This window comes from Benincasa hispida, chromosome 4 (genome assembly GCF_009727055.1).
Source record: "Benincasa hispida cultivar B227 chromosome 4, ASM972705v1, whole genome shotgun sequence".
NCBI classification, from domain to species: domain Eukaryota; kingdom Viridiplantae; phylum Streptophyta; class Magnoliopsida; order Cucurbitales; family Cucurbitaceae; genus Benincasa; species Benincasa hispida.
The window spans coordinates 63373268-63390014 of record NC_052352.1 but is presented as its reverse complement, the minus strand read 5'-3'; the positions used below and the strand labels follow the sequence as shown (position 1 = coordinate 63390014).

Sequence of the window (16747 nt, the reverse complement as noted above, 5' to 3'; positions counted from 1 at the left end):
TAATTTATTTGAATTAAAATCCCTTCATTATGATGTTATAAAGAGTTAAAAATCACTTTTAATCTTTCAATTTTGAAAAAAGTAACCATTTGATTCATGGACTTCAATTTGTAAGAGCTAATTCATATATTTTCAGTTTCGGACAACTTAGTTCTTAAATTTTACAATGTAACAATCTAGTCATTGTATTTTAAAATCTGTAACGATTTAGTCCATACTATAGAAATTATTGTTGAAATTTCCTATAAAAAAAGAAATTAGCTTAAGATTTATTGAGATTTATAGCATAAATAAAATATAAAACTAATTAGAGATTCAATATTTTAATAAAATATAAAATCTACATCACAAAATAATAAAACTTGACGTCGATGATTTTTTTTTAAGTTAAAAGACTAAATTGTTATACAATTGAAAAATCACATAGGTTAAATCATTACAAAGCAAAATTTAAAGACTAATTTATTAATTTAATGAAAGTTTAGGAACCAAAAAGTATATTTTAATCGGAAAAAATATATATATATATTATATAAAAAGAAAGAAGAAAGACCGGACCTCTGCTGCTCTTTTAATAAAAAATAATAAATAAGTTGGCGGGAGTTTGACAAAAATATGAAGACGGAGAAATAAACCACGTGGCCGGTGCGAAATGGGGCCAATATTTAGTTAAAAATAATTATTTATTTATTTATTTATTTGTGTAATTTCAAAAAGTGGACGCGGCCGAGCGATTCAGCATTAAACTCTCCGAGAAATTTGGCTCCATTGCCATCCTCTTCTCTCTCAAGTCAACAATTCCGGCATCCACGATCGGCTCTCCATTTCTCCATTCTTCTCCTCTCAGTTTCTTCATACATTTTTCTGATTCAATTCAGTTCCAATCCAAAAGGGCTTTCGGAATTCCATTGTTTCAAATTCTAATTCGATATGAAAGGTGGATGCAGCAACTACAAGGTTCTTTGTTTCAATCGGAAGTTCAAGACCACTGAGGCCGAACCGCCGCCCGACGTCAGAAATCTCTTCGCTGCTTTTTCCGGTGGCGGAGACTACATGTCTGCCGATCAATTCCTCCGATTTCTTGTGGATCAACAAGGGGATGTGGAATGTACCCCATCTGAGGCCGAGCAGATTCTCGAACAGGTCTTGCAGAAGCGACGAAGCTCGGATAATCCCTCTGGAGATTCGCCTCGGGGTTTTAGCCTTGATGATTTCTTCCACTATCTCTTCATGGATTATTTCAATGGTCCCATTAAAACTCAGGTTTGTTTGCTTTCCCCTTCCTCCATTGGTCCCTTTTTGCTGTGTCTCTTTCTTTGCCTAGAGATTTGTAGCCTAGCCATTTGTTCTGGATAGTGCTTTAGTGGGAAAGAAAGTCAATATTAGAACCAGTTCTTCTCCTTTTCGAGCTAGCACAGTAATCAAACTCGAAGGTTAAATTAAAAGTTTGGTGCCTCATTTTTGTAAGTTGTAAAAAGTTTCTAACAGGTAACTGAGTCATAGTTATGTCTTGCTTAGCTCCTATTCTTTTGGTTTCTAAATACGTTTTTGGAACTTTTAGTTTTGTGTCTAATTGATCATTGTAAAGCTTGACTCTACATCATTTAACGATCATGTGGCAAGCTAATTTTGAGTATGGTACCCAACCTTTCAAAACACAAGGTAAATAGATAACTCGAAACCTTCATGACCAAATTTATAAATTATAAATTAGCTTTTTGCTGTAAACTAATGCAATGGACTCTATGATAGGAAGGTTATTAAGCGTATTAGTTAGGGAGCTTGTTATGCTATTTGGTTATAAAGAGCGTCGAAGAGGAAAGGAGGGAATTGTTTAGACGGTTTTAGGCTTTAGTTAATATACTAAAGAGAGGGAAGATTTCAAATGACTAAAATACTTGGATTATCTTGTAGCTCTTATGTATCACTTTGTTACTATGATAAAATTTTAAAGAACTTTATCATGTCAAGTTACTCAGAGAGTATAACAAGATGATATATGCGGTTTGACAATCAGTTGAAGATGATTAGATTGTTAATTCATTAGGTGCTTATTGCAATAATCCAATTCCAATGACACTCATTTACGTACAATCAATAATGCTTTTAATAACGATACTTTTTACAGGTACATCATGATATGAATGCTCCATTGTCACATTATTTCATATATACAGGGCACAACTCTTACCTTACGGGGAATCAACTTAGTAGTGATTGTAGTGACGCTCCCATCATAAAGGCTTTGAAGAGAGGGTTGCGGGTAGTTGAGCTCGATTTATGGCCAAATTCAGCAAAAGATGATGTTCATGTTCTTCATGGAAGGTACTAGCTGATCATTCAATATAGACAAGTAATTAAATGGAAATATAAACCGATGTTAAATTTTGAAAGAGGAAATCACTGTACAGAACCATTTTGTGGATGACTGTAGGACTTTAACCAGCCCTGTGACTCTCTTGAAGTGTTTGAAGTCTATAAACGAACATGCTTTTGAGAAATCTCCATATCCTATTATTATTACTCTTGAAGATCATCTTACTCCTACCCTTCAAGCTAAAGTTGCAGAGGTTTTCTTTCGTACCCAAAATAGTCATCTTTACTTATGGTTAAAGATTTTTCTTTAATATGATTAATATGTGTGCTTCTTGTTTCCTCACCTTCAAGATTACTTGCAGATGGTCACTGGAATATTTGGAGATACATTGTTCTATCCTCAGGCAGAGAGCTTGTCAGAATTCCCTTCTCCAGAATCCCTAAAATATAGAATCATTATTTCAACAAAGCCACCAAAAGAGTACCTTGAATCTAAGCATAAAAAGGGCAAGATTTTAAGTGATGGAAAAGAGTCATCTGAAGAGGAGACATCAGGAAGGGAGACTCCAGATCTTGCGACTGATTTCGATGCTGAGGAGCAGGTGGGTGAAAAATGAAAGATAGTTATATCTTAGGAAACCTCCTAATAAGAACACTCAAGAAATACAAAGAACACTAAAGATATATTTATATATTGCATTATCAATGAAGAAACTACAATATACCATAGCCTTTCAAGAGAGCTACTCTCTCCCAAATTTCACAAAAGGAGATCCTACAAAATTCTTCATCCAACCCACTCCCTCTATTTATAACTAGATGCTATAACAAATTTACTACCTATTACTAATGTGCTCTTTCTAATAACCATACTAGTATTCTACTAACAATCCTACTATTTCCATAACTAGGGGTCTTACAAAAGATACCTCCTAACAAGAACACTATAGATAAATATATATATTGCAATATCAATGAAGAACCTACAATATACTATAGCCTTTTGAGAGAGCTACTCTTCCCAAATTTCCCAAAGGAAATCCACAAAATTCTTCACATCTTGCTCCCAACCCACTCCCTCTATTCATAACTAAGTGCTCTAACAAACTTACTACATATTTACTAATATGCCCCCTCTAATAACCATACTAATATTCTACTAATAATCCTACTATTTCCATAACTAGGTATATCGTTTCTTATAATTGAAGTATACAATACTAGTTGATTGACACTTTTAATTGATGACAGAGTGAAAGTGATCCGGATGATGATGATGAAAGCATTGTAGGCGAGTTAAAAACGTGCCAACAAGGTGCACCGGAGTACAAACGTCTCATTACAATCCATGCAGGGAAACCAAAGGGTGGCTGCTTAAAGGATGCATTGAATGTACAAGGTGACAAGGTTAGGCGCCTTAGCTTGAGTGAGCAGGGACTTGAGAAGGCCATAGTCTCTAATGGATCTGATGTTGTAAGGTAACTATTCAACTTATAACGTGTAGGTGGTTTGTTTCTTCATAAAAGCCTTTCTTTGCTTTTGCCGGTGATTGATACTTATAGTTGTGTGATCTTTAGGTTTACACAGAAGAATATTTTGAGAGTTTACCCGAAAGGAACGCGTGTCACGTCCTCAAATTTTAGGCCAAATATTGGGTGGATGCATGGAGCTCAGATGGTAGCTTTAAACATGCAGGTACTGATTGGAACCTCCATCATGTTCTTCATATTTTTCCCCTTTTACATTCTTTTGTCCTCAAGACTGTTTTACTGGTAGCATCTAGTAAAAAAGTGCATTACACAACTTAAAATTGTTATGCTGTATGAATAACAGAGATATTTTGTATCAACAACAAAAAAACACAGAGAACACTAAAAGCTATACAATTGTATACAACCTTAATAATTAGGCCATGCAATCGATAACTTTTTTTTTTTGCAAATTTCTTATAAATCTATGTTTTTGCAACAGAGATGCAATAATTGTTTGCTTTCACTCACTATTCACTCAAACGTGTAAGGAATGATCCAAATGAAACGCCTGTTTATTTTCCTTCGACAGGGCTATGGAAGATCCTTGTGGCTCATGCATGGGATGTTTAGAGCCAATGGAGGGTGTGGTTACTTGAAAAAACCAGACTTTCTGTTACATAAAAGCCCACAAAATGAGGTCTTTGATCCCAAGAGACCTTTACCAGTGAAGGAAACATTAAAAGTAAGCTAATTGTGTTGAGTTTTAATTAAATTTGGTTTTCCCTTCGCATCAGTTTTAACATTCATGTTATTCAACAGGTAACTGTATATTTGGGGGACGGATGGAGCTCTGACTTTAGTCAAACGCATTTTGATAACTACTCCCCACCAGATTTCTACACAAAGGTTAGTGGTGACCATTCATTCCTCTCACCAACGATACTTTTTCATCATCTTCCGTTGGAATTTGCTAATTCTGGAATCACATAGAATTCAATCAAGATTTATACATGAAAATAATCGCTAAGAAGAACAAAGGATGTCAAACATATCTCTGTTAAGAGTTCTGCTGGTTAGGAAATAAGTCTGAAACTTAAGATCCGTTCTAGCTTTTGAAAGTTGTGCTCGTTTTCTCACAATTGTCTTATCTTTCTTAATTTAACATTTAAATCCTTAACCAAATTGTAAAAACATAAACAAAATTTTAAATACTTCTTTCTTTAGTTTCACAATTGACATGAATTTCAAAAATATTATCGGAAAGTAGATTACAACACAGAGGAACTCAGAGATGAAAATAGTGTTTATAAGTTTAATTTTTGAAAACAAATAACTAAAATCTTATTTGGTAATCATTTGATTTTTAGTTTTTGAAAATAAGTAAACACCCATCCCATCTCTAAATTTCTTGCTTTGTCACTTGCTTTCTACCAATATTTTAAAAAATCAAGCCAATTTTTGAAAATTAAAAGAAATAGTTTTTAAAAATATGTTTTTGTTATTGAAGTTTCGTTAAGAATTCTAACTCTTTTATTTAATAAAGATGAAAAGCATAGTAAGAAATTGAGAGGAAATGGGCTTAATTTTTTTAGAAAAAGACCACGAACCAATTAGTTACCAAATGGAGCATTACTAAACCAAAGCTTCAAGCCTAAATGAAAATCATTGTAAGTTAGAGCTCGTTTAGACTAAAGCTATGAAAGTGGGATGAATGGCAGATTCGAATAGTTGGGGTGCCAGCAGATGCAGCGAAGAAGAAGACAAAGGTTATTGAGAACGATTGGGTGCCAATATGGAATGAAGAGTTCAAGTTCCCATTGACAGTTCCAGAGCTTGCTTTATTACAGATTGAAGTACGAGACTTTGACAGGTCGGAGAAGGATGACTTTGGTGGGCAGACATGTTTGCCAATATCAGAGCTCAGGCCTGGGATTCGAGCTGTCCCTCTTTACGACAAGAAGGGAGAGAAATTAAAGTCTGTGAGGCTTCTTATGCGCTTCCAATTTTTGTACAAATAAATGATTCCTTTCCATTCTTCAATTACTACTTATATAGCTGCCTCCCTCTGGCTCTGCCTGTGGCCTTCTGGTGATTTTTCTTGATTGATTTCTTTCAACACTAATCCATCCTCTTTCCTGACATTACAGAATTAAAAATCTCTCTCCCTCTTTATTAATTGGTTTTTTTAAAAGCTATTAGGGGGATGTTTGGCTGAGAATTTGAGGAGTGGCAGTTAGGAAGAGTGGTGTGAGTCACTACTAAACAAATATCAATTTTATACTTTATTCACTCGTTACACTGTAAATCGAAAGAGTTTACAACTTCTTAAACTTTATAAATTCATGGAGTTCACAATTTTACTTATTATCCTAAAGACTTCAATGCCATTTTTTATTTAAAAATCAACATCACATCCTTAAGACAATCACAGGCTTATGGTAAACTATTTGGTAATAATGTCAACTTAGACATTTTTTTTTTCTCATTTAGTACAATAAGGTAGGGATATTCAATCCACGAATATCTTAATTATAAATACATTTGTATGTCTGTTGATTTATGCCATTTTGACAATTTAGGTAGATTTGAAATGTGATATTTGAGAAATTCTTAAACATTAAAAGTTTGTATCTCTAATTTTATGCTTTTTAATTATTAAATCATATTAAGTTTGATATGTTGAATATTATTATGGATTTTATCATGGAGGATTTTCAAATATAGAAAAATAAGGGAAATTATTTACACAAGATAACAAAATTGAATCTTCTTTGATCGAGGCAAATCTATCCGTGATAGAAATTGATACAAGTTTATCACTGATAGACTCTTATAGAAGTCTACCAGTGTCTATCATAGAATAATAATAGAAGTCTATCATTGATAGGGGTTGATAAAGATTAACATTGATACTATAGTGATAGAAATTGATATAAATCTACCAGTGTCTATTAGTATTCTTTTTTGCTATTTCTATAAATAATTTTACATTTTTTCTATCTATATCATACATTAGTTAATGACTAATGATTTTTTCCCCACTTTTATACCATTGTTTTTCGACACTTTTAACATAGTAGAAGCTTTATGCAACTAAGATGAACGACTCTTTTTTATCTCTTAATATGAAACATTTTAACATAGTATTAGTTTAAAATCTACTTTGGTCATTAAATTTATTTGTGTTGTAAATTTGAGGAGCACAACAGGGATACAAATATTAATAAAATATAATATTAAAATTAGTATAATATAATATAATAATAAATTAAATAAAATAAAAAATAAAATAAATTAGCAAATTATAAAATAAGAAATTTCTCTAAATTCTTCACTTTCTCCAATTTTTCATGGAATTTGTCCAATGTGTGTCTGTGTTCTAAAACCCATCAAATGTCACTATTTATAGGCAATTTGGCAAATAGGAGGTGGATTATATAGACATTATTAATGTTTAGACACATGGACAACATTTTGAAAAATGGGGGCATAACACATGGTTAATGGATACTAAACATGAACATCTAATGAGCATCTATTATCATAATATTTATAATACTCCCTCTTAGATGTCCATTATATATATGAAATATGCCTCGTTAGAACTTTACTAGGAAAAAACCCAATGGAAAAAAATCCTAGTGACGGGAAAATAGTACATATTTCATATCATTTATATTCCTAAAAAAATATATTTACTCCCCTCATGGAAACATTACTTGAGATCTCTGAGTCGCCGCATTCCAATGTTGTGCACCAATTTTTTAAAGGTTGCGGTAGATGCCTTTGCAAAATAAACATGTTAGGTTATCTTTCCAACAAATTTGTCGTACAATGATGTCACCATTTTCTTCAAGATCATGAGTGTAGAAAGCTTTGGTGAAATATGTTTTGTTCTATCTCATTTAATATATCCTCTTTGATTTGAGATATGTATATTGTGTTGTTTTCGTATGATATTATTGGAATATTTTTATTAGAAGACAAGCCACGTGTTTCACGAATGTGCTAAGTCATTAATCTTAGCCATACACATTCTCGGCTAGCCTCGTGAATTGCAAAAATTTTAGCATGATTTGAGGAAGTAGCCGTTATGGTCTGTTTCACTAACCGTCACAATACAACAATTCCTCCATATGTGAATAGATAACCTGTTTGAGATCTGGTTTTGTGTGGATTAGATAAATATCTAAAATCTATATAATCAACTTGATCAAAATTTGATTTATTTGAATTAACAAACTCATATCAATCGTTTCTCGAAGATAACGGAGTATATGCTTAATTGCATTCCAATGTCTTTTTGTTGGATAAGAACTATATCTAACTAATTAATTTACTGAAAATGCAATATCTGGCCTTATATTATTACCAAGATACATAAGTGCACTAATTGCACTAAGATATGGTACTTCAGGACTAAGTAGTTCTTCATTATCATCTCGAGGTCGAAATATATCTTTCCTCACATTTAATGAACAAACTTCGGAATGTTCGATGGATGTGCTTTGTCCATATAAAATATTTTCAAAATTTTTTATAAGTTGATTGATGGATAAATATCTCATCTGCTAAATGCTCAATTTGCAAACTAAGACAAAATTTTGTTTTCTCGTGATATTTCATCTCAAATTCCTTCTTAAGTTATTCTATTTCCTTTGAAAATTCTTTAAGAGTTTAAATTATATTTAAATCATCAACATATACAATTATAATAGCAAATCCTGACAGTGATTTCTTTATAAAAAAACACATGAACATATGGGATTGTTTTGATATCCTTCTTTCAACAAATATCCACTCAGACAATTGTACCACATTCGTCCTGATTGTTTCAATCCATATAGCGATCTCTGTAACTTTATTGAATATAATTCCCGATAATTCGATTTATATGTTTCAGGTACCTTAAATTCTTATGGAATTCTCATATAAATATCATTATCAAGAAATCCATATAAATATGTTGTGACTACATCCATAAGATGCATGTCCAGATTTTCATACACAGCCAGACCAATTAAATATCTTAGTGTAATTGCATCCACCACTGGAGAATACGTCTCCTCATAATCAATACCAGGTCTTTGTGAAAACCTTTATGCAACTAGTCTTGCTTTATATCTTGTGATCACATTATTTTCATTTTTTTTCTCACAAATACCCATTTGTATCCCACAGGTTTGACACCTTCTGACATTTGGACTACTAGTCCAAAAACCTGACGTTTTGAAAATGAATTTTATTCTATCGCCTAATATATATTTGGCTATACTATTATTCTATCGCCTAATCTCCACTTATCTACAACGTGTTTTATTTAATATATACATCTAAATATGTCAAGGTCAATATCTTAGTATGCTCTCAACAAACTTTATTATATATTTTTTTCTAAAGCCACATTGTTCATCAAAGTAATTGAAATGAAATTTAACCAAAAGAAAAAAAAAAACTAAAACTCATAACTAATTAGATTTTTTAAAAAATTCAAACTTATAAACACTACTTTCAATTGATTTCCATGGTAAATTTTAAAGACTAAAAATAAATAGCTTCTAAAAACGTATCTCGACTAAAAATACAAAAGTATTCTTCACAATGGCAATTATTCTTTGGAAAATATGAGAAAACAAACACAATTTTCAAAAACTAAAAATCAAATAGTTATCAAATGGAATTAAAATAAAATGAACCCACATTAAAATAGCTTTTTTCAACTAAATAAATATCATTGATCGAGTAGGTTAATTGCAAGCAATAATAACTTCCAAAAGAATCAAGTAAACAAGTACCACAACTCACTACTCTGGATACTCCTCATCGTGAACGAGGGAGAAAATACTATTTGGAAAAACTTCTTTCCAAATCAAAGAAATATTGAGAGGAAGCAAGAACAACAATGACATGGGCAATTTTTTCACCTCTTTACAAATATGATAGAAATGCACAATATTAACACCTTTTCTCACAAAAAGAATATCTTCAATGAGAATCTCAATTTAAAAAAAAAAAAAAAAAAAAAACCCTCGTTCCTATTGAGGAGTTTGATAACCTTCAAGATATCAAATTGACCTCAAGCAGAGGGTTATGATTGGACTACTCTAGCTCAACTGCTTTCAAACTTTCAACTTTAAGCAAATTTATACCCCAATCATTCGTCATAAACTTGCAACCACCTAGAACTACACGACCATTTGTGATCCCGAACAATCCACCTAAGACCACCTGTCCTTTTCTCCTTCAACCAAGCCACATAGACATTCAACTTCCGATAACCACTCTTTAGTCGAAGACCGAAGTAGCTTGCAAAAGCAATGACAACTAGATTTTTTTTTTCTTTTTTTGACAAAATGCGGAGTGAGAGATCGAACCTCAGACTTCAAAATTGATTGTAAAGTTCATAGCAATTGAGTTATGCTTATGTCGATTTTTTTAATAAAAAAACTAGGCTCATGTTGGCCAATATTACACTTATTTATTCTCAATTTGTGGACTTTTTATTTATTTTTATAAAGGTATTGAATTTACAATAAATCAAAAAGTACCTTATTGTTCCTTTACTCTACTGGGACCCAGTGGAGAATCCTCGATTGGACGGGGTATAAGAGAAAGAGGAGGAAGAAGTTTCTCTGTGTCGACTAAATGGGGATGGGGATAGGGATTACATTATTTTTTTATTATGAAAAATGTCAATATTATTATAAATATTATGATAATAGATGTCCATTAAACGCTCATGTTTAGTGTTTCTCATTTCCCAAAGTGTTGTGCATGAGTCTCAATATTACACATTATCAGTGTCCATGTAATCCACCCACTTCCTAGTTGCCAAATTGCCTAAATAGTGGCATTTGGTGGGTTTTTGAACATACATTGGGCAAAATCCAAAAATATTGGAGAAAGTGGAGAAATTCATCATTTTTATTTTATTTACTTTTGTTGTTTATTTATTTCATATACTTATATATTATGTTTAATTTATTTATTTTAATATTATATTTTATTGGTATCTGTGTTCCTTAAAGTTCACAACACGCACGATCTTCTTTCATTTCCCCCCGCTGAAGGTAGGTCCTAAAGGTATGTTGGTTTTTCCCTTTTGGTTATAATTAATAAATAAATGTTGTTTTACATATTTGATATATTATAAATTTCTAATATAAATATAATATTTTATAATAGTGTTACTATGAAAATATTATAAAATTAGAATTTGTAGCATTTGATATTAGTGGTAATAATTATTTGTCACTAGTGCTTGATGCCAAAATACACCTAGATGCCATAAAAATGTGATCATCGAAAAACAATTTTTCTTCCTAAAGCTCCCCGTAAATAGATTTACCTGAGGCTCCAAAATTTTAAACTAATATATTAGAGAAGACATTTTTCTACATTTCGGATATGCTCTTGTAGTAGCAATATCGAGAGAAAGGTTTTAAACAATATTCTAAACTAATTTCATGTTTTCTCGTGGTTGAACAAAATAATGAGTTATTGATGAAAAATCATGAATCTTGACCAATTGGAACAACACAATTCTTTGAAGTGAATGCTGTGAATGTTAATATTCGTGTTGAGGTCGTGGTCGCGGTCGAGGTCGTGACCGTGGCAGAGGAAGAAATAATTATTAATTTCATGGTGGTCGTTCTAATCATTCAAATTTCAAAAGAACAACACAAAATGATGATCACAAAGGAAAAACTCTACAAGATAAGAGTTCAAAAAAGTGTTAAAAATAAATGCTTCCGATGTGGAATGACTAGGCAATAGTTACGTACCTGTCGTACGTCAAAACACTATCAAACCTCCCTGAAGGAAAAAGGGAAAAATGTGGAAGCAAATTTTGCATACCAAAACAATGAGATATTTTACCCATCAAATATAACAGATTTGGATGTTGGACATTTTTTTCAAATCTTTTGAAGAGAAAATTAGCACAATTGATGGCATAACAAGCGTTTCTTTTGATATTGAGAATATTTAGTATTAATGTTGTCATTTTTTTATTTTCATTTTTTCCTTGGTTAATATTAAATTTTGTATATTCCAAGTGTTGTTTTTCTTACTGTAATTATTTTCTTTTAATGAAGAAACCTCATATGTTGGATGACTAAAAAATTAGTAAAGAAGATCTATGTCTGGTAGACAGTGCAATTACACAAACAATACTTACAAGTAGAAAATATTTTTCCAAACTGACAATGCTGAAGCAAAAGTCAATACGATATTAGGTTATGCAAACTTGATTGAAGGCTTTGGAAAAACAAATATCGTTTTGCCTATAGGAACAAAATTTACAATTGACAATGTACTGTTATCTAGTCAATCAAAGAGAAATCTGCTTAGTTTTAAAGATATACATTGCGATGGGTATCATATTGAGACTAATAGAAAAAATATATGAAGTATATTTATATCATATTTATTGTCTCATATGAAAAATGTGATGGGATGTAGAAACATGCAAAGGAAGAAATTAGAATCAATAAGCACTCTAATTATATTTAATTTGAGTTCTTTGAGTGCTTAAATCATGCAAAACAAAATTTCCAGAAGAGGGTTTCTAAGCCAACATACCTTTGAAGAATTCCTCCAAATCCAAGCTACTCTCCGCGAATTCTGAGCTTCAAATCTACAATGAACCACTAAGAGATCTTCTTTATTATTCTCAACCTTGAATTTGAGTGGTGGAACTCAAGATTGAAGTGAATTTGTTAAGGGAATGGCCCGAATGGGGAGAGGTTTTTGGTGGTAAGAAGAACACAACTGTAGAAAACTTTTCCAGCAGTTCCATCTACCCCATCAACAAAATTGAAGAGTTTTATATATATCCTTTTCATGCAGGCACCCAAAATTTGAGTCAATGCCATATCAAGGCTCAAGAAGAAGTGGGCTAGGTGGGATAATTGAGAATAATCCACCTCATTCTTTAAGAAATATTGGATTTCTCCACTATGGTGATTTGCTTTTCAATTTGATTTTTGATTTTTAATTATTTCTCACATTGATTTAAATTTGAAAATTAATTTAATTTTAATTAATTAAATAATAATTTAATATCAAATATTAAATTAATCAAACACCAAATTTTAAACTTGAATCCTATTCATGCTATTAATATTTAAATATTATAAACTCTCCAATTTTGTCTAATTTCGATAAATTAAACGTTAATTATATCGAATATAATTATTCAAACCCTAATTGCAATTTGAACACTTCAAATTGAAATCATTCCAAATTCATTCAATTTACTAATCCAAGGTGTTCATGTTTTACTAGCTAGTAGAGGGAGCTTATGTACCTACAGATCATGAGCTCCAACGTTTTAAGATTAATTAGCTAAAACTCTTTAGATCGATTTAATCAATATTCATTAACTACCGAGTCACACCATTATAGCTTGATAGTTGCACTTTCCTCACTGTAGATATATTTGTGTCCACCTGATTTAGCCATAATCAGTAAGTCGACCATTCCTAGGTTGTTCGTAATGATGGTTGGGTCAAATGTTGTTTTACCCTGGAAATCCTTAAGTTCCACTGATTCTCTAATGAACAATTGGTTTGTGATCCAATCACTAAACTGGATCCTCGGGCCAATGAAAGAGTGGGGCCCCTTGTTCAAGACCTAGGTTCAATACTTAAAAGAACAACCTTTCTCCTATCCCTAAAGCGGGTAGGCATGAAATCCATCTTGTACTCTATGTCCCCAACTATATGTCCAGTTTTACTCCTGAAATGAGAGGCTTATCGAGCTGACGCTATTGAGCCAACCCTCACCTATGAAAATCTAAGGATAATTCTGAATAAACAAGAGGTCATAGTTAGCTCAGGATTAAGATCGAGTTACCTATGTTATCTTATGTAAAATAGTCAGTCCTAAACAGTAAACAACGTTATAAAATAAGAGTGACTTATTTCTTAATCTGATCTTATGCAAACTCATTGCATAGGACGCCCCCACTCCTCATGTCAGTACATGAACGAATAAAGATCACTTTATTTATAGCCCCTTACAACAAATTATAATACTACAGAGTGGGCCACATCCGATAATGTTACCAGAATAAGGCACCCAACCTTATTCCTATACTATAAACCGTTTTGGCTATTTACTCGAACTTGATCCATCTTTTATGTCTCTACATAAAGTTCAAGTGTTCATATAATAAACATGGATATTAGTTTATTAGATTTAGTCTTTATAAGTGCAATTTACAAATTCAATAACAACTTTATTAAATAAATGTTGAATAATATTTTTATTGATAATAGAAAATGTTTAACTTTATAAAATGCGAGTTTTAGGACATACAACTCAATAAAACATAGATTGGAAAAGTTGTCTGCTTTATCTTATGGATTATATTATACTTATATAGGAGTAATTGAAACATATGCAACAAAGAACCTGAAGTTTATGAATCTGGACATATTTGCAATTTGCCATGATAGATTAGGTCATCTTGGGTCTATAATGATGAGAAGAATTATTGAGAATTCAAATGGACACCAATTGAAGAGCCAAAATATTCTTCAATCTAATGCATTATCATGCGATGCTTGCTCTCAAGGAAAACTGATAATTAGACCATCACTAGCTAAAGTGAGAATTGAATCCCCTACATCTTTAGAACGAATTAATGGTAATATATGTGGACCTATTAACCCACCAAGTGGACCATTTAGATATTTTATGTTATTAATAGATGCATCTAACAGATGGTCACACGTGTGCTTATTATCAGCTCGAAATCCTGCATCTGGAAAGCTCAAATAATTAAGTTAAGAGCACAATTTTTTGATTATACAATTAAGACCATTTGTCTTGATAATGCTGATGAATTTACATCCCAAACTTTTGATAATTATTGTACGTCAATTGGGATAAGTATTGAACATTCTATAGCTTCTGTTCAAACACAAAATAGTTTAACGGAATCATTCATAAAACGTTTGCAATTAATTTCTACACCATCGCTTATAAGAGCTATACATTTGTATGGGGACATGCTATTTTGCATGCGACGTCTCAATATCTCAAGTGATACTTCCATGAGGGGGAGTAAATATGCTTTTTAAATTATATGAAAAATGTACTCTTATGGCTTATCATAAGTACATAAGCACTCGTCATTATAATTAGCTTATAGTCATGAGCTAAATATTTCTCATCTAAGATTTTTTAGATGTGCAGTATATGTTCTAATTGTTCCACCACAACGTACTAAGATGGGTCTTCAAAGAAGGTCGGGAATATATGTTGGATATGATTTCCCATCAATTATTAAATATCTTGAATCATTGATTGGTGATGTATTTACTGCACGATTTGCTGATTGTCATTTTAATGAGACAAATTTTCCAATATTAGGGGGATGAATTAAAAAGTCGGAAAAAGAAATTACATGGAATGCATTGTTATTGTCTTATTTAAATCCCCGTACAAATCAATGTGACCTGAAGTTCAGAAAATAATTTTGCAAATATAACAAATCAGTTACCAGATGCATTTATCGATGTAAATAAAGCAACTAAATCACATATACTAGCTGCAAACGTTACTTCAAAAATTGATATCCTAACACATCAAGTTGTCACTAATGAGTCTGGAACACGGTAGAAGCATGATAGACCAGTGGGTTCCAAAGATAAAAATCATCGAAAAAGAAAAATAATTAATCGTAAAAAAGACTTGATTGAGGATGTAGATACCCATGAAGAAATCCTTGACATGATTTGTGAGGAAGGTGAAATACCTAAAGATAATAATGAGATTTTAATAAACTATGTCATGACAGGAAAAAGATGGAACCGAATTCATGTAATTATTGACAACATTTTTTCATATAATTTTGCTCTTGATATTATATCTGAAAATGAGGATTATGAACCAAAATTTGTTTGAAGAATGTCGACATGAAAACTTGTGCGATACAAATGAGTATTTGTGAGGAAAAAAAATGAAAATTATGTGGTCACAAAATATAAAGCAAGACTAGTTGCACAAGTTTTTTCACAAAAACCTGATATTGATTATGAGAAGATGTATTATCTGATGGTGGATGCAACTACATTAATTCCATCTTGAAAAGAGAACCTGGTCCCGAAGTTCTCGGAGCTGAAGACCTATACGCTATTTCACCAACGATCATCTAATTCCTGAAAAAGGCAGACCCACGGCTGTTCTGGCTTTTTCTCGATTTTCTTTCATGGTATCCGAGCCAACAAGAGAATTAGGGTGCTGTCTTCTCTCTCTTAGCCGAGCTACTTTATTGAGTTGAGGACTGGAATGCTTGCTTTCAGCTTGCGACACGGATGGGAATGCATGCTCCGAAAGATAGGGTCGAGTCTGATACACGAGGTGAGCGTCTTTCAATGCTTGCTTTGTTAGTTGAAAAATCGTATTCTTCCAAGAGTCTCCGCTAGTTGAACCCCGTCCAGTAGACTCCCTGTTTGGCGAGAGCTATTAGCTTAGCTGGAGTTTTGCTTGGCCGGCTGAGTACGGAACGGTGAATCACTAATCAAAGAGCAAATTTTGGAGAGATTCTTCATCGATCTAGTGGCCGGCGAATCACTGAGATATTTAATTGATTTGACTGTGTATGAAAATCGAGATATACATCTTATGGATGCAGTCATACCACATTTATATGATCTTTTAATAATGATATTTATTTATGAAAATTTCTGAAGAATTAAAGGTACCATAATCTTATAATTTAAATATTGGAGATTCTTATAAAATATTCGTGACGAATGTGATATAATTATTTTATTCAATATTTGTTGATACAAGGATACAAAAATAATCCTATTTGTCCATATCTTTTTATAAAAAATCACATATTTACTATATGTTGATGACTTGAGTTGAAATTCATACAGAGATTTAAAAGACAGTAAGAATTTTTTAAAAAAGAAATTAAGATGGTAAATTATACAAATTCC

The 16747-nt window shown here is 32.0% G+C and overlaps 1 protein-coding gene across 1 annotated transcript; it reads left to right on the top strand.

Annotated features, from left to right (window-relative positions):
• Positions 1-716: 716 nt before the first annotated feature.
• On the top strand, positions 717-5910 carry LOC120075038 (phosphoinositide phospholipase C 6). Its single transcript, XM_039028186.1, has 9 exons — positions 717-1263; positions 2129-2325; positions 2435-2570; positions 2679-2918; positions 3568-3794; positions 3894-4011; positions 4378-4530; positions 4608-4694; positions 5507-5910. The coding sequence occupies exons 1-9, from the start codon at positions 931-933 to the stop codon at positions 5804-5806; spliced, it is 1791 nt and encodes a 596-aa protein (XP_038884114.1). The 5' UTR covers positions 717-930; the 3' UTR covers positions 5807-5910.
• Positions 5911-16747: the final 10837 nt, after the last annotated feature.

What these genes read in the sequence shown, in the direction of transcription:
- LOC120075038 (XM_039028186.1), top strand. Translation starts at nt 931, where the DNA reads ATGAAAGGTGGATGCAGCAACTACAAGGTTCTTTGTTTCAATCGGAAG. An exon ending in TTCAAGCTAAAGTTGCAGAG is followed by an intron (nt 2,571 to 2,678) that starts GTTTTCTTTCGT and finishes GATTACTTGCAG; the next exon opens with ATGGTCACTGGAATATTTGG. An exon ending in CACCAGATTTCTACACAAAG is followed by an intron (nt 4,695 to 5,506) that starts GTTAGTGGTGAC and finishes GATGAATGGCAG; the next exon opens with ATTCGAATAGTTGGGGTGCC.